General features: G+C 47.1%; 1 protein-coding gene across 2 annotated transcripts in view; it reads right to left on the bottom strand.

Annotated features, from left to right (window-relative positions):
- The window catches only part of SNX30 (sorting nexin family member 30), a 67,461-nt gene extending 49,137 nt beyond the window's left edge, over positions 1-18,324 (bottom strand). For both annotated transcript variants that reach the window (XM_032763584.2, XM_032763585.2), the window contains exon 1: positions 18,156-18,324. In XM_032763584.2, the coding sequence (XP_032619475.1) occupies positions 18,156-18,323 (168 nt within the window). In that variant the 5' untranslated portion in view covers position 18,324. The remainder of the gene's footprint in view (positions 1-18,155) is intronic.
- Positions 18,325-18,331: the final 7 nt, after the last annotated feature.

Raw genomic sequence — 18,331 nt, 5'->3', positions numbered from 1 at the left:
ATTTAATTTTAAAAAAGCTTCTGAAAAATTTGGAAAACCTTGTTTACTTTACATATAAAACAGTAGTTTGGTTATAGATTATAGACTTAGAGAGACCTTCTAAAAAACATTAAAATGTATTACCGGCAGGCGAAGCCTTAAATTAGAGTGAATACATGAAGACTTGGCACACCACTGGCTGAAAGGTTGCCAGCCCCTGGTGTATTTATTCCTGTTCCAGCTCCGCTGCCTGTAACTGACCCACCTGAGATATTTTAGGTTAACTCTCAATTTCATACTAACTACATATCAGTGGAGTCAGCTTTATTAGGGGTGATGCAAGAGTAAGGAGAAGGCAGGTGCAAAATCGAGATGCTACTCAGAAATATATCAGTGAGACAAGCAGGATACCACACCCAGCGCTATGTTTACAGAACGAAAGGCACTTCTACACTATCACAGTGCTAAAATGCAGAGCACAGGAAAGAGTCAGGGAGCTCAGTTACATCCCCTGCCCTACATCAACTTTGGGCAAGTCACTCTACAAATGGGGAAACTGAAGCACAGAAGGCAAATGAAGGCACTAGTTACCAACTTCACAGGAGTGATGAGAGTGTTTGGATGCTTTGAGATCCTCGGAAAGGAAGAGCTGTAGAAATGCAAATTAGTGCTAATTGCTATTCTAACGAACACTTGGAGTAAGACATCTTGATAGCTTAGGCTTGTGAAGAAAGGAGGCCAGTCAGAGAATTTCTGTCAAGACCTAGTTTTTTAGGGTGCTTTGCACACAGAGCATGATCCCTTCTGGTGCCTGGGGGGGCAGCACCCACAGTTCCAGAAGGAGTCAGTAACTGAAGCAATACCTCTCCCAGCTTGGATAAGGCATGACAGGAGCAAGACCTATGCTGGCCAGTTGAAAACAAACTGAAAGGACCCTTTATACCACCTCACCCCCTACCAGCCAGGTACAGACACGAGCAAGGGAGATCCAGGAATAGCACCACTGCGTGGAAAGACAAGCACTAGATGAGACAGACTCCAAGCAATCCCTCCGCTAATTGTCTGCATTGCTTCTGACGAGACTGTCTTTTTTGAGAGAAGAAGCGTGCCATGGGGAGGAGGGGAAGCGGGAGAGACGAGACAACAAAATAAAGTTTCTGTGCTGCAGGACTGCTCCCTACACTATCCCAATCACTGCCTCACCATTTCTTAGAGATTAAAAAGGTCTGTGTTGACAAGACAGACTATAGGCCCACCTGTATCCTAACAATCAGGAAAAGTGCCTCTGTATATGCATCCAGTTTCTGGCAGAGCCATTTGTGGTAGGAGCCGTGGTTTCCCACTCATAACCACGGGCTAAGGAAATACATTGATCTGAGGGCAAGTTGGTCTGTAACAAGTGATAGTATATTAGTCCTAGAAGACCTATGCAGAATAGCAGTGCTTCTCATCTATTGCCAAGGGAAATTAATTTCAGTGCAAGCTTTTTCTGATTTTAATTTTTTTAAAGACAGGTGCATTTTTATTTGCTTGACTATTGGTAACATTCTGGATTCTAAATGTCCTGCTGGGATACTGGAGTCTTGAACCCAAAGCACTTTCCAGCCGCTCCAATCTGGCAAGAACCATCCTAGATTTTGCAAACCCATTCACGAATATTTACAGCCTTGATTGCCATCTTAAGCCACAAGAACTGGCCCATTTTCTGACTGGCAGTGTCTTGCACCATTAGGGGCTGCTGTGTGGAACAAACAGAAGATACCCCATCCCAGTTACTGCCCCAGATCTGCACATAGCAGTAGCCAGAGAATTTGGTGCTCCTTTTGCGGGGGGGAGGGGGGGGGAGAAGGGGGAGAGAAAATGATTATTATTGGGCCCTCCATGAGAAGAAAATATTGCTGCCAGTGGAAGAACATGGTTGTCCTGCTCCTCCTGACCAGAATGAGATGGTGAAAGACAAAAAGAGAATAGATAAAAAGTTCCAAATCCCAAATATATAAATTTATCTTCTAAGATTACATTCCCTAAACATGCTTTAGAAAACAGAGGCAGGACTCAGTAAATTCAGTTTGCCAAGTAGTCTTAGGTCATATTGGTTGGCCTTTTTAGGACATCATACTGAGTCTCAATAGCTAACTCGCAAGGGAGATGTAAATAAATAGCAAACTTGGTCACTCAGTTTCCTCAGGCCAGTGTTTTGGACCCTAAGAAAGATGACTGGATAGCCTTGCATTAAAAAGCCCCATCTTCCAGAATGAAAGATGCAGCACAGAAGGGTTGTAAACAGGTGTTACTATCTGAAGAAGCTGACTGAAAATGTTGATGCAAAAGATGCAACACTAAAGACAGACAGCCAAGAGTCAAGCAAACAGCAGCTTTAATCCTACCTCCACATCCTTCAATACACAAGCAGAGCCAGGCACCACTAACTCTTAATGTGACCCAGACACATGCTCTTACTGCAAGATGGGGTTGGGCTTCCTTTCTGTCCTCCCTAGGAATGAGGGCTAGTCTCTTCACTGCCATGAGTGGGTCTTCTACTCAGACACAAAATACTCCCCTTTTCATATCTAGCCTGCCCTCTGAAGGACCAGAGTGCTACACATTCTCAAAGCCTCACTGCCTGGGGGTTTGTCAGATCCATTCTTAGGGTATGTCTACACTGAATGCTACAGCACCGCATCTGCACTGCTGTAGTGCTTCAGTGTAGACACTACCTACCAGTGGCGTAACCAGGATGGGACAGTTGGTGGGCCCCAACTTCAAGTGGATGGGCAATGACAGGGGGCAGGAGGGATCAGGGCTGCTTCCCCTCCGCACACACCTTCTCCAGCTGGCCTTGCAGGAGGGAAAAGACATGCTGGCCAGGGGCCCCCCCAGGGCCCAGGAGGACACCCAAGGAGCGGGATTGGGGCATGAGGACTTGTCCCACTCCGCCCGCCCAGCTCTCCATCTGGAGCACTGGGCGGATGCAGAGCCAGGGGTGGGCCTGGATGCTAAGTGGGTGGGCTGTGGCCACGCCCCCGCTACCTACACTGATGGGAGGGGTTCTCCCATCCCCAGTTATTCCATCTCCCCAAGAAGTGGTACGTACATCAACAGAAGAACTCTTCCATCCACCTAGTGCTGTCTACACCAGGGGTTAGGGTGGCAGAGCTACATCTCTCAGGGATGCGGATTTGTCACACACCGAAGCAACAAAAGCAAGCCAACATAGTTTTCTAGCAGAGACCAGGCCTAGGTGACAAACAAGATTTCACCATTGCCTTAACTGGAGAGGAGCCATCAGAGAAGAGATGCTTCCAGGAACATAGACACCATCCTTTACATACATGCGAGAAAGTAGCCAGAAAGAAAAACAATAATCCTGTGACTATTTAGTGTGAATTTAACAAACCTTTTTCCTCCATAAGCGGCCCATATGCCAATTCAGGCATTACTGGACTTTTATAGTTTGTGTGTAGGATATGGAAGTAGGCCAACCACTGTGGAACTACATGCCTCAGTACTGATGGAGACAAGCATGCCACTTCCTACCCCGAGCAAGGAACTGCTCCACCAGAACAGTCACTGCATCAATACATGCTTCACAACAACCCAACGAAGTGGCACTGAAAATGCTGGCTCGTTAAGCCAGTTAAAACTAACTTCAGGTTACAATTGGCCAGATTCTACATTCATTTACTCTAGGTCTTTATTACCATAAGTGCATGATTTGCCCTCAAGTGCTGCTAGCGGCTAGTTCTAGTTCGTTGAGAATTCCTGCTTTTAAGAACCAGAAAAGCAACTAGTTCTGAGTCTGCCTGCCTGGTGCTCCAGCCAGGGAATAGGGTTGGAGTGCAGAAGGGGCTTGTTTCGTCTTTGAAGGATGTATGTGCTTGGGGGAGGGGGAAAAACAAAGGAGGACTGATCTCTTCCTATGGGCTCTTTACTCTTGACCACTTTTGCTGGTGCAGCCCTCTCCCTGCCCCCGCCCCAACCTAAACAAATCAAATCCTCCCCTCTCAGTTTTTCTGCCATCTGGTGCATCTACTTTACAGCCCGGAGCAACGCCCACATTCATAGAATGGCCCTGTTCTCCTGGCAGAGTGGCTCACTTCCTCCATGCCTGTCAGTGATGTTTTAATACAATCTGCCACTGCCTGATGAGACACCCTCTCACACCCGCCAGCCTCTTTGTATATAAACCCTCCACTCTCATCCAGCTAAAGCTTATGGAATTTGCTTATCAAACTAACCACATGCTCTCATGTGCAAGACATGCACACATAAAAGACGCAACCACAATGAGAGAGAGGTTGGTCCAGCGGTTAGCTATTTAGCCTAGCAGTTGGCAGACCCGAGTCCAGTTCCCTGCTCCACGAGAGACCCCCTCCTGTGTCACTTTGGCAGATCTGTGACTTTAACTCGTGTAAAATGGGATAACAATGCTGACCTGTTTCATAAGGATGTTGTAAGGTTAGCTACACTAAAGATGGAGGTGTGCAAAATGAGTACATAGTCTCCAGTAAAGATGAAAATAACTTACCTTGTATAGAAAGAGAGCCTTAACACTCTGAAATATTCATGATTCTATCTCTAGTAGACTTGTTGTAGTAAAAAACCCCATCATACAGATGCAGCTACAAACAGATGTAGTATAAAGAGCCTTAAAAATTCCTTCCAACCACTAGATAGCAATGGAATATTTAAAGATGTGAGGTTTTTCCCCATAATGTTTTAACAGCAAGATGTTTCCAGGACTAAAATTTTTAAGATGCAGTCAGGAAGACAAATTCTAAATAATGCCTTTACTTAAACAGATCAGGTTTATTTTATATACATATATTCCATAATATTTTTTACATCACTTCCAATCTTTGAGTTTGTTATGAAACAGCTGTCTGACACTAAAGCCAGCCTCCTAAATCTCATGCAAGCCCCACCCCAAGTCAGCTGATAAATGATCTGCACAGCCCTCAGTTTTTAAATTGACAGTTATTTCTGTACCTAATTTTTAAAGACAACTATGTATGTGGGAAAAGAGAAAGTAATTCTTAAGACCCATTTCTACTCATATGGAATGTGAGTAAGGCAAAGTTTCACAATAAATTAGAAGAAACCCCAATCTTTCTACTTCTGGTAAAAAGAGTATACAGTAACTCCTCACTTACCGTTGTAATTATGTTTCTGAAAAATGCGACTTTAAGCAAAATGGTGTTAAGAAAATCCATTTTCCCCATAAGAATTAATGCAAATGAGGGAGTTAGGTTCCAAGGAATTTTTCACCAGACAAAAGACGTGCGCGTGTGTATATAAAACACACACACACACACACTCTATGAATAAGTTTTAAACATTTAATACTGGTACCCAGTGATGATGATTGAGAAGCTTGGTTGAGGTGGAGTCGTCAGAGGGTGGGATATTTCCCTTACTGCTAAATCAAACTAGCAATTGGCTGAGCCCTCAAGGGTTAACTCTCATTCTATAAGACAGCAGGAATGGAGGGATACACGCACATTTCCCCTTTAATTACACTGCCCTGTTAATTAGATCAGCTTGCTGAGACCCGCAGCTGCTGCAAGCTCCCTCCATCCTGAGCCCTGGTGTGTCCCCCCTGGTCTATGGAAGATGGGGTAAGCGAGGTGTAGGAGCAGGGGGACACCCTGACATTAGCCCCCCTTCTTCCTTCCTTCCCTCCCCCCCCAGCAAGTAGGAGTCTCAGGGAGTAGCTCCAAGACAGAGGGCAGGAGCAACACATGGCAGCGAGGGGAGGGGCAGCTGCAATTGATAGCCTGCTGGGCAGCTGCAGCACAGGGAACTTAGGGGAGCGGAGAGCTGATAGGGAGGCTGCTGGTCCCCCCTGTTCCAAGCCCCACCCCCAAAAGCAAGCTGCAACAGGCTGCTCTTCCTGCAAGCAGTAGATCTGTGTTTCTCAAACTGGGGTCGCCAGTTGTGTAGGGAAAGCCCCTAGTGGGCCGGGCCAGTTTGTTTACCTGCCCCGTCCGCAGGCCTGGTCATCACCGCTCCCACTGGCTGCAGTTCGCCGCTGCAGGCCAATGGGAGCTGCTGAAAGTGGCGGCCACTAAGTCCCTCAGCCTACACCACTTTCAGCTGCCCCCACTGGCCTGCAGCGGCGAACCACGGCCAGTGGGAGCTGTGATTGGCTGGATCTGCGGATGAGGCAAGTAAACTGGCCCGGCCCACCAGGGGTTCTCTCTACATAACTGGCGACTCCAGTTTGAGAAACACTACAGTAGAGAAAGCAGGCAGCTGCCAAACGACATTAGAAGGGAGCACTGCACAACTTTAACCAAGCATGTTCCCTAATTGATCAGCAAGGTAACAATGAAACAAAAGTTAACCGGGACAACATTAAGTGAGGAGTTACTGTATGTGAACCTTAAAATCCAAAGCAAGCATCAAATGCAGTACTGTAGGACTACTGGTGAATTTCTAAGGGCCGCAAAATAGAGATGGATATTTAATGAAGTCCTATTGTAATCTAGTCATGTCTAGGTAGGCTTTTTCAGGACAGTGGTTAAAAGAAGCCAAAACCCTATAATTGTTTTAAGATCGGCAATGCCAATGAATAATTCAATGAATAAAAGTTATATCTTGTTTGCAGGATCATGCCCTATATTAGATGTAGGAAAGCAAAGGAATGATTGTTATGGGAAGACAGGTTATAACAAGAGCACAAGACACTGATGTATGCCCACATCTTGTCAGTTTGTAAGAACAGAGTCCAATAAGAGGAGAAGCAGAGCTCACTATTGACTTGTTTCTTCCAGTTTTCCTTGGATTTGAAAGAGAAGACACAGGATCAAGAGAGATTTCAGAAATATGGGACATCCTGAAAGAGGGTCAAAGCTCCTTATGGGAAAAGATCAGGATGATAACATGACAGGTTCTATTGAGGCTGGGTCAGGAAATGAGGAGTTAGAATATAGTGCAAAAGAGAAATCTTGAGCCAATGCAAGGATTGAGGTTGGAAGAGTTATCTACACAAAGTAAGCTTAACTAAAGCATAGTGAATGGAATCTGGTGTGATGCAACCATCCAGGGAGGGTGAGATAACTAGGATGCGGAGCAAGGTGTCAGCAGCAGGAATGGCAGAAGAAGGGATTGAGTGTGGAAGTTATATAGAGAAAATGCTGACAGGATTTACTAGCAGCCTGGTTGTGAAGGAAGACTGCTAGAAGGAGTGCTGACAGAAGCCAAAGTTTGAGTCCCATGCTTCCAGTTAAAAAAAAAGAGGGGAGGAAAGAAAGGCTTTTCAAAACAAGAAGTCGTCAACAGTTTCTACTGTTCTCTTAAACAGAATCATTTATACAAAAGGGACCATTTGGAGAGCAGATTTTTGGTTCTGAGATGCACATTTAAATATAGTTTTGACTACAGCAGCTGAGATTATTTCTGTGGAAAACAGATCTGTTACAAAAATAAGAGATTTTGAAGTTTTATCTAGCGAGATATAGCATAACACAGAAAGCCACTAAATATTTGCCTGTCCCTCTCTGAACTCATCAGCATTTTGAAAAATGCCTTAGAACTAGGAATTGCTTCTCTGGAACCACAATTAAGAGCCAACACTGCCAATATAGCTTGTAACTCATTTCTGTTAACATGCAGTGGTTTCTGGATCTCATCCATTCTAATACTTGCACTTTGGAGCAGGGGAAGCCCTAAAATGTCCTTAGGGCTGTGAAGTGATAGATCAATTTCTGGGTGGAGTTCAGCATCTGTCTAGCCTTATCTTTGCAAGCAAAAAAATCAACACAATGAGGACTCCTGTAAAGTATTTAGTGGATAGAGAAGTAATTCAACAAGATACACAAGAGAGGAGTAATCCTGTTAACCTTTAGAGCACAGAAGATGGGGAGTTTTTCTTCCCCATCTGCCATAACTTATTAGTTATGGGTTTCTTCAGATGTTGTATCTGATGTGCCCCAGCAGGCTTAGCTAAGTGAAGAGGCACTTGTATAAGTAGGAGCATTGCCAGCAGATTGAGGGACGAGATCATCTCCCTCTATTTGACATTGGTGAGACCTCACCTGGAGTACTGTGTCCAGTTTTGGGCCCCACAGTGCAAGAAGGATGTGGAAAAATTGGAAAGAGTCCAACAGAGGGCAACAAAAATGGTTAGGGGGCTGGGGCACATGACTTATGAAGAGAGGCTGAGGGAACTGGGATTGTTTAGTCTGCAGAAGAGAAGAATGAGGGGGGGTTTGATAGCTACTTTCAGCTACCTGAAAGGGGGTTCCAAAGAGGATGGATCTAGACTGTTCAGTGGTACCAGATGACAGAACAAGGAATAATGGTCTCAAGTTGCAGTGGGGGAGGTCTAGGTTGGATATTAGGAAAAAAATTTTCATTAGGAGGGTGGTGAAGCACTGGAATGGGTTACCTAGGGAGGTGGTGGAATTCTCCTTAGAGGTTTAAGGCCCGCGCTTGACAAAGCCCTGGCTTGGATGTTAGTTGGGGATTGGTCCTGCTTTGAGCAGTGGGGTTGGACTAGATATCTGAAGTCCCTTCCAATCCTAATGGAATTCTAGTACTTAGAACGGTGTCTATTTCTGGAGGTAGTATTTAAAAAAATTCATCCACATTGGCAAACTTGTCCATTGAGTCAATAAGGAATTTTACTGTTCATTTCAATGGCTAACAGAGTTAATCCGAGAATCTCACCCAAAGCTTCTCTTCAGCTATGCGAGTGGACAGTAACAATGATCAAGGGATGAAAGAGAAGGCCAAATAACAGGGGGGGAGGGGGCGGGAATTTCCATCATAGAGATAGCAGGCAGAAACCAAGAGACCAAGAAGGAGGGGGGGGCGGGGGAAGAGAGAGAGAGAGAGAGAGAGGAGAGAGAGAGAGATGCAGAAGCTCAGTGTAAGGATGGATTGTATCTATATGCTGTACCTACCTCTAACCACAACCTACTAGCCAATGTAAATAGCAATAATTCCACTGGAAGTAAAGCCAGTGAAGTTGAAAGTGCCCCTCACTGGAGCCTGCAAGTGTGTTGGGACTAAGAAGCGCAGCGAACAAAGAAAGTCACTAAAGCTGCACACTGTTTTGTACTAGAAGATGGACCAGGCATCACGTTGGGGGAGCCATCAACGTAACTGCATGAAGAGTGTGCAAGAAGAGCTTGTGACTGGATGTCTGAACCTTAAAATGCAAAATCTCAGTTAAGTATGCATTCTGCAATCTATGGAATTTCTGTGCTATGTAGCTTTGCTCTGTACTGATGACCCTGGCATGTTATCCCACTGTAGGGGAATAGATTCTTTTTTCCCTAGGACATGAGGATCAGGTAGGTATTGAGAAAATCTGCATTATCTATGGTCTCTCAGAATGGAAGCAACACATTGAATGAGACACTTGGGAACCAATCCATGACGAAGAAACATATACCTCACTGCACGAGGCGAGCGAACATGTGAATCACAGCATGATTGTGTCGAAACAAAGACAAGTAGGGCAGGTGATGTGTAGAGAGCTGAGCTCTCATGGCCAGTCTACACTGCGACTATTAAATTCGGTTTAATGGCGCCGATTATCCGATTTACAACGCTGTATCGTTCAGCACGTACCGTATGTAATAAGTACGAGTTAACGGCTCCTAAATCGATTGTCGGACTCCCCAAATCGACTGGGAGTAGCGCTACTAATCGATATGATAAGATCGATTAGGGTTCATGTGGACGGATAATCGACGTTATTTGGCCCCGGGCGCATCCCAGATGCAACCACGACGCGCCTCTGGACAGCATCTGACCGGAGCAGCGGGCAAGTAAACGGAAAAGCCCGCGAACTTTTGAATTACATTTCCTGCTTGCCCAGCGTGGAGCTCTGGATGCAGTACGGCTGGCGATGCAGTTTTGAATCGAAAAGAAGTCCAGCATAGACGTCGGGAAGATACTAGGTCCTGATGCTGTATGGGGCAGACAAATCTGTTGTATCAGCTCCGTACACAGAACACGAAATGTCCAAAAAGCGTTGAAAAAAAACTCCAGGATAACAACAGCGCTGCGTGACAAGCGAACGGGAAGCCAGAGACTCAAATGGACCGCTCATGAAGGGAGGGAGGGGTCTGAGGAATCCATATCCCAACAGTCCACAGCAGTCTTCTGAAAATTATTCAATTCTGGCTGAGCTCCCAATGTCCTGTAGGTTCAAACCACAGTGTCCTGGCGTGTTCAGGGAAAGCTCCTCAGTTTAATTCTCCCACACACACGTGAAAAAAAAAGGGAAAGATTGCTGTGCTAGGCGATTGCTCAATGCACTCCGCGAAAAAGGGCGCCAAAGGGTTGTCTGCTGCCTTCACAAAGGAGGGTGAGGCTAGTACCACACACCAGCGGCAGTGTTTCTGCCCCAATCAGGCATGTGTCTCAACACGGAAGTGGGAAATGGGATAGCTGGAGGAATCAGCTACCCACGTCACCGCTCCTGAAATCGATGGTAGCTTGGAACCAATGGATATGCAAAACAATCGATTTCGGGATCCACTGTGGACGCGCTAAACCGATTTTATTAGATCTGTTTTGTAATATCGGTTTAAGCTAATTCGAAATAATCGTGCAGTGTAGACGTACCCTCAGACAGAGGGCTCTGACTTGGGACTCTCAGACAAAAGGAACAGAGAGAAACTATCATTGCTTCCTTTCTCTACAGCAGCATGGATCAGAGGCTGCTCTCTGCTAACCTAAGGACTTTCAGATTCTGTAGGCCATGTGACCAACTAATTGTGACCTTGTTTTGAAAAGGCTCCCTGATATCACTGCACATACTTACTGAGAGCATTGCATCCTGAAGGAACCAGCCTTCTGCAGAAGTCTGCAGTGAATCCATCTAAATCAGAGAGACAGGGATGGTTGGTGCCCAAAGGCCCAGTTTCGGAGTCATGGAGGCAGCAGCAGACAAAGGAAAATGTGTACTGGACAGCCAAGACTGTAAAAGCTGCAGCAATTAACAGACCTTATTTAATAAGGGCCAAGATTCTTTTTCCCCATACAAGTCAGTTAGAATGAAGGAGCTGTGCCAACAAGATAGGCATTGGAGGCTGTAGAGAATCAGTTCTGCAATCCTGTTCCAACATAGCTCAAGATACTTGCAAAACTAAGTTTGTTTTATGCTACCCCAAACTGCAGAGACGATGCTAGGTAATGCAGCACAAAGTGTGAGAAGCTCCTGAAGACTTTCAACCATGGCTAGCTAGGTTTCATTCTTACAAGCTACATGGTTACATTATTGAAGAGCACCTGTGGATTCACAAATAATCATAGCTGGAAATGGCACATGAAGCCCTAAGAGCGATTAAACCAATGCTGAAAAGGATAAGGAGGGAGACTTGTTCTTCTCAACTGAAGCTCCACCATCAAGGTCAACAAATGGCAGGCCAGTGGCTTGAGCAAGGATAAGAGGCATATGGAGGCAAAAAAACATAGCCGAAGTATTGCAACAGCTAAAAATTTGTCCTGCAATGGGCTACACAACCAACTAGGAGCATATGAGGAAGAAGAGACCATCTACAAACTCACTAAGGCAAGAGAAAATAATGAGGGATGTGAATCAGTTTGCTTCTATTAGAAATGAACATGGTATATGACAAATCAACAAAGCCTGGTGTGATAATTTTGAATGAATGCTGAACGAGGAGAAACCAAGGAAGGAACTAACACACAAGCCGAAACCAGGCTTGACAGATTGCATGCAGAAGGAAGAGGTTGCAGAGGCACTTAGGAACACGAAGTATGGGTGGATGCACTGAAATCACTGGGAAGGGAAGTCAGCAAGTATTTTACAAGTCTGTTCAATGATTCTTAAGAAAGAAAATGCTGGATAAGTGACAAAAGGTTTGTGCTGCCCATTTTTAAACAAAGGAGATAATATACTGTGTTTTAATTATCATTCAATTAAGCTGATGTCATACTATGAAAGTATGAGATATGATTACTGAAAAGCATTTGCATGGAATGGATGAAGTTTGAATCGGTCAGTAAAGATTTATACCAGAAAGACGTATGATTTTTGCTATATTTATCATAAGACCATAAAATGTCCATAGTGGGTAAGATGAATGGTCCATCTAGCCCAGTACCCTGCTTTCAACAGTGGCCAGTGCCAAATGCATCAGAGTGAACAAACAGAACAGGGCAATCATCAAGTGATCCATCCTGTCATCCAGTCCCAGCTTCTTGCAGTCAGAATCCTCTAAGAATTCTTATGGAGAAGTTCAGAGAAGAGAGACAGCATCTGAGTATGGTCTTTATAGACATGGAGAGGGCATATGATTGCGTACAAGAGAATTCAAATGGGAATTTGAGACAGAGAGGTGTGCCTGAGGGATAGGTCTATCTTACCCAGGATATGTGCAAAGGAGCAGCTAGTGTACCCCATTTGGTTTTGACTATAACAGAGTTTCTAGTAAACATTGACCTGTATGTGGGGTTAGCACTGAGTCTTTTGTTAGCAGTTGTCCACAGACGTGATAAGTGAGAATATATGGAGACACCTTGGAATATGCTGTTTGCTGATAACAGTCATGTGTGTAGAAGACTGAGACACCCTGAAAGCCAACTTGGAACAGCACCATCACAATTTTCAGCAGGCAGGACATGGAGTGAACATTAATAAGATAACTGGGGGACGACCATCTACCATAAAGGATATTATAGGCAGAGAGCTTAGGAGAGTGCAAGAATTTACATACCTAGCATCAATGGTTGCTGACAATGGTGGTCTCCTGAGTGATGCATATCAGACCAAAGCTGCTTCGGGTGCAAATAGAGGGAGTTGACCCCAGTTCTCTGGGATAAAAAGATGCCAAAAGGGCAGACTGCATAAAACTATAATTTGCCCCATCCTAACCTGTGAACAGAGACTTGGCCAGACACAAGAAAAGAGACCTTGAGATGGTCAAATGGTTAGATGCTCCTTGATAAGGAAATGAAGTTGTGAGGGGCTTAATGAGGGTGCCCCTAGGTGAAGACATGTTGAAGAAGGCTAGGTTGCATTGGTATGGACATTTCCTGCAGAGACCTGAAAGTTATATTGGTAGGATGGCCTTTGCTATGATCGTGGATGGAAGACGACCAAGGAGGAGGCCAAAGACTCGGTATATGGACCACATATCAGCAGCCTTTACAGAGACCAATCTGCACAACAGCCAGGTGTACAGTTATGAGTTTTGGAAGATGGCTACAGAAGTCGCTGACCCCAAATAGGGAAGCGGAGAGAAAGAAGAAGAAATTATTGCAGGTTCACAAGTCTGAATGTAGATACTAGGCGAGCCATCCTTCTACTGAGTACTACTGCTCCTGCAGTAGTAAATTAAACATAGGAGGCACCCTAATTGCACACTGACCAGTGACAGCTTGTGAACTTTGGGACAAGTGGGTGTAAAAGAAACAATGTGGGAAAACCTCAGGGGTAACTCCCTGCTTAGTCCCAGACCTCTGGGGCCTCTTCTCCCAAACTTCTACCATGCTCAACCCTGGCCCCCAAGGTCTCCCTCCTCTCTTCACCCTAATTCCTCCCTTCTCCACAGACCCTGGAGCTTACTCCCCTCCCCCTCACTTGCCATTAGCCCCAAGTCCCTGAGGCTTCACCACCACCTAAGCCCCTAGGGCTCCCCCAGCTCTCCCCAGGGCCAGACTGACAGATTTATCAGTTCACTAGGGTGGCTCTTCTCCTGACCATCTGGCCTTTCTTCCTGGCTTCCCCAGAGCCTCCTGCAGCTTCTTGTCCATTTCTCCTCCAGTTTCTCCTCCCCCACAGACTCCACAGTCAAAGTCTGATAGGAGAAAAGCTGCATGGATTTTGAGTGGGGTCTGAGGCGCTGGATTCACCACTCAAGCTACAGGCTGCAGTGACTGTTGTGCAGGCCTACACAACATGCGGCCCGTGTGGGCTCACTATGCAGCCCACAGGCAAGCGGCAGGGTGGGGCTGTTGGGTTTGCCCAGGGCCAGTGGTGGTAAGGGGAGTCCCGGGAGGCAGTCAGGGAGCAGGAGGAGAGTTGGATGGGTCGGGAGTTCTGAGGGGACTGTCAGGGGGCAAGGGTGTGGAAAGGGATCGGAGCAGTCAGGGGACACGGAGCAAAGCTGGTAAGTGCTGAGCAAGGGGAGGGGCACCCGGCCTGGGCTCGAGCCACAGCTCGGGGGACGGAACGGGACTGGGCCAAGACCCCCCCAAACCCCTCCTTCAGTTGACAGCAGGGTGGCTACTCTGCTGGTTGCTCCCAGGGCGGCCTCCATAGTGATTGGGGGACAGGGGGAAGGGATTGAACTGTCTGCGAGCAGCCAGGAAATCCCCAGGGGAGATGTATGAGTGTCTGTGTTGCACCTGCCCTGCCCCAACTGCTGCCCCCTTCCCTGGTCTAGGGACCTTCCCCCTGCGCAGCCCCGTCACACTTCCCCACTCCACCCCGGCTCCCTGTGGCCCCTGTGTTGGACAGTCACATCCAAGTCCTTCACACTGCCCCCCTTCCCCCATAGTTTATAGCCCCAGAAATTCTTTCAAACTGTCCCCCTTTTCCCCTCCCCTTATTTCATGGGGGGATGACAAACCGAGTGAGTGGGCAGCGCTGGGCGTGGTGGTTTTGTGTTTAGGGGGGGCTGGGGGTCATGGTGTTTTGGAGGCGCTGGAGGGGGGTCAGCCCTCAGCTGTTTTCTTTGCAGTAATATGGCCCTCGCCACTGAGTTGTGCAGGCCTGCTGTAGAGCATTCTAATAGCCCCACGTAGACTCTACACTCCAGACCCCACTCAAAATCCCTGGGGCTTACCTTTCATTAGATTTGATGGTGCCATCTGTACGTGCGCCACAGGGAGAGAACACCCCGAGGCTGCTACAAACAACAAATCACAAGCACAGAGATGTTCACGATTCGTATTTAGTCACATAAGCCACTTTGCATACTTCAGTGGGCATGGTACCCTAGTACCCGCTGTATACGAGCTACCACTGACTGACTCTCCAGAAACTTGCACATTAAATGAATTCACTAGAAGCTTTATCTGTCAGCAGCCTGGCTCATTATCCAGCTCTGCCAAAGAGAAGAAAGGAGAAGAGTGCTGCGGGGAAATAAAGGCAACGAACAGAGTTCCGCCTGCTTACAGGAAACAGAACTAGGTCTGTCTTTACCATTTAAGGCAGCATTGCTGAATATGGGGGGCACATACCCCTTCTGGGGTGGGGCACAAAACACTGGCAGTGCAAGTTTCCTCTGTGCTGTCCAGCCAACACGGCACGGTTGGTACTTTCAAAGGGTTTCGGAAGCGTTTATTGAAAGATCCTAAACAGGTCCATAATCAGGCTGACCCAGTAAACTGTCCTATCCCTACTAAATAGGCATCAGGATTGCAGAGCTTTTCTGGTTGACATGGAGTAGACAGTCAAGGCTAAATTCAGTCCTGGCACAGCCCCATTCAGTTAGTGGGCTTATATCTACTTACAGCAGGGAGAACTGGGACCCCAATCTCAACCTGTACAGAGGAGAGTATTATAGCCCTTCATACCAGGCAAATGAATTTTGCTGGAGGCAGGGGAGGCAAAGAGCAAACAAATGTAGTTTCTGTGCACAGATGGTAGTTAGAGAGGCAGTGGAAAGAGCTATGAACCTAGTCCAGAATGGCAGCAGAGTTCAGCCACACTTGTATCTTCTTACCCATTTTTTCAAACCAGTGAATTAACCTGCCAAGAGATGAAACAGTCACAGCCAAAGATTAAGACAATCAGGCCAGTCAGCAAGCTAGCAGGCATTAAATTTAACCTATTGAGGTGTCTTGGGAATGGGCATTAGCCACACAAGCAGTTTAAACTTTACTGCTACCATAAGATTAGAGACAGAGATATTGCTTATTTAGAAAGCCCCAATATTCTTGCAAAAGGGAAGCTGAGTTTTTCCTGCCAGTCCTGTGAACATTAAACAGAGGAGGGAGAGTTCTGGGACAGAAAGGGAGAACACCCCAGAGAGACGCTCTCAAATTCACTGTCTTCTGGATTTTACTGCCAAATCCTTCCCCAGATTCTGAAGCACTGGAGCATCTCGGCTCTTTTCTCATGTCTGACCTGCTGGGTTTTTAGGCTCAGGTAATCTCTTTTTATTTGAGAGGTTATACCAAAGCTATGGCCTTCAGGTAGAGAGCTAATTGAGTCTGCTGTTCTCCACTGCTTTAGTGTCAGAATATTTTACTCAGACAAGCTTTGAATAAGGTCAATTACTACTATGAGCATCTATTCCCCCATCACACATGCAGCAATTTCAGCAGCTAGCACTCATCCACACCCTACACAGATGACTCCAGCAGCACAGGTGGATTCCACCTGCACTGCTTCCTATGAGCATATTGTCAGCTGGCCTGAGGCTACTCTTGGGCAGAGCCCTCTTTCTCCCAATCCCCTGCCCCCCAAAAAATCATCAGGGTGACAAAGCTCACCTGATTCAGCTGCCTCATAAGAAGAGATGTGCACCTGCTTGCGCTCCAGAATTTAAGCTTTAATTTAAGGACTGAGTTTAAGGCCCTGTTTACACTGGGGAAATTCACACCAGTGTAGTTATGTCTCAGAGGAGGACTTACACCAGTAACATACCGGGATCAGCAATACTGGTGCAGCACACTGAGTTTGCACCACTACAGTTACTTCCATGCAAATCTCCTCGGGGGAGACAAGGCTGGAGCCTCCAGGCCTTATGGATGCAAAGACAACATGTTAGTTCACAACCTGAAGGTAAACCAAGGCAGTAACATCCACCTCAGTGCACTGACAACCTACTATGCAGATCTGAGGTGTGAGCTGCCCCATGCCATCTCAAAGGGTGCCAACTGCAAAGCCTAATGTCGATAACCTACATGTCAACTATTTGCCTGCTGATCAAGTCACAGAAGGGTGCCACACAGTCTTCGGCTCAGGTGGGCATGTCCCCTCTCCTCCAGGGGAGGCACCATTCCCCTCAGAGACAAGGAACAGTGGATCAGGGATAAGGGAGAGGAGCAGTGGCACCAGATAGCTCTTATATGCTGAGGGAGAACCTCTGCCACCGCAATGAGAAGCGTGCCAGGGCAAAAAGAGTATGCCTAGGCTCCAGAACACCTCAGTCTTGCCCTGTAGAGAACTCCACTCACGTGGCTTTAGACAAAGCCAGGGCTGCCACAAAGCCTCCAGAACAAAGGACAGCAGATTTGTAACTGTTGACACATAGCCCCATCTTGCACAAGTCAATGAGAGCAGAGGATGCCATTCAGAGTTCAGGAAGACTGCAGCACCTTGCAGGACCAAGCCCTATATTTGCCTATTAACTGAATGAAATTTAGTTTGAGAAAGCTTCAGGCCCACCCCCCAAGCCGCCCAAAATATAACGACTACCCAACCCGACCAGATTTCTTTATTCAACTACAATTTAAAAAAAAAAAAAAAAAAGCCTGCATGCACACTCAATAAGAAATACTTAACCACTGCAGGAACGAGCAACACCGGTATAATTGCATGGTCTGCCCAGGAAAGCAATCAATGTTGCTCCAAGTTCCTCGGAGAGAGAAGAGAGTCACAAGGTATTTAGAAACGTAGCACTTCTCAAGAGACCTATACTCACAGTATGCACACACACACACCTGGAAAGAGAAGGGATGTGGAGACAGCACACCCTACTTGCCATATTATTATTGTGAGAAGGGAAAGTGGCAAGGAAAGCGGCTCCAGGGGAAAGGATCACATTCAAATGGATGACAAGCCTAAGGGTAAGCAAGAATAGCAGCAGCACAGAGCTTTCCCCGTTGGGCTACAGGCTACACCTTGCGAGGCGGGATCGATACATCATCCATCATGTGCAATAAAGGCCTAACACTGAACAGAAGAGGAGCATTGATCACATCCTGCCCCTTTAACCAGCAGCCAAGACAACAACAGACCGAGGGGGGTTTGCTGGGATTTCGCCTGCTGCTCAAGTCTTTCCTACCGCACTCCCGGGCGCGACTGGAACCCACGCGGGTGTGTGGACTGCGGGGAGGGGGTGGAAGCACAACCGCCCTGGAGCAGCCCAGCGCTCCTGCCGAGGGGTCAGTAGCATCGCCGGGGGGCTCCTCTGCAGGCAGAGCCAGCCCCGGGATGCCAGGGATGCAGCAGGCAGGAGAATAAGCCCTGCAATCCCCCACCCCAAATCCCGCACCCCAGCCCGGCCGGGCCGTACCTTGTCAGCGAAGCTGCGGGGCAGCAGCAGGTCCGGGCTGGGGGTGAGATCGGAGGCCGCCTCCTCGCTGCTGGAAGCGGCCAGCGGGTGCGGCATGTCCCGCAGAGCCCGGGGCCCGGAGGAGGGCAGGGCCCGGGGGGTCCCCAGCCCGCCGCCCCCGGCCGACATGGCTGCGC

Source organism: Chelonoidis abingdonii, chromosome 6 (genome assembly GCF_003597395.2).
Source record: "Chelonoidis abingdonii isolate Lonesome George chromosome 6, CheloAbing_2.0, whole genome shotgun sequence".
NCBI lineage: Eukaryota > Metazoa > Chordata > Testudines > Testudinidae > Chelonoidis > Chelonoidis abingdonii.
Note: the sequence above shows the minus strand (reverse complement) of the source record. Positions and strands in the feature narration are given on the sequence as shown.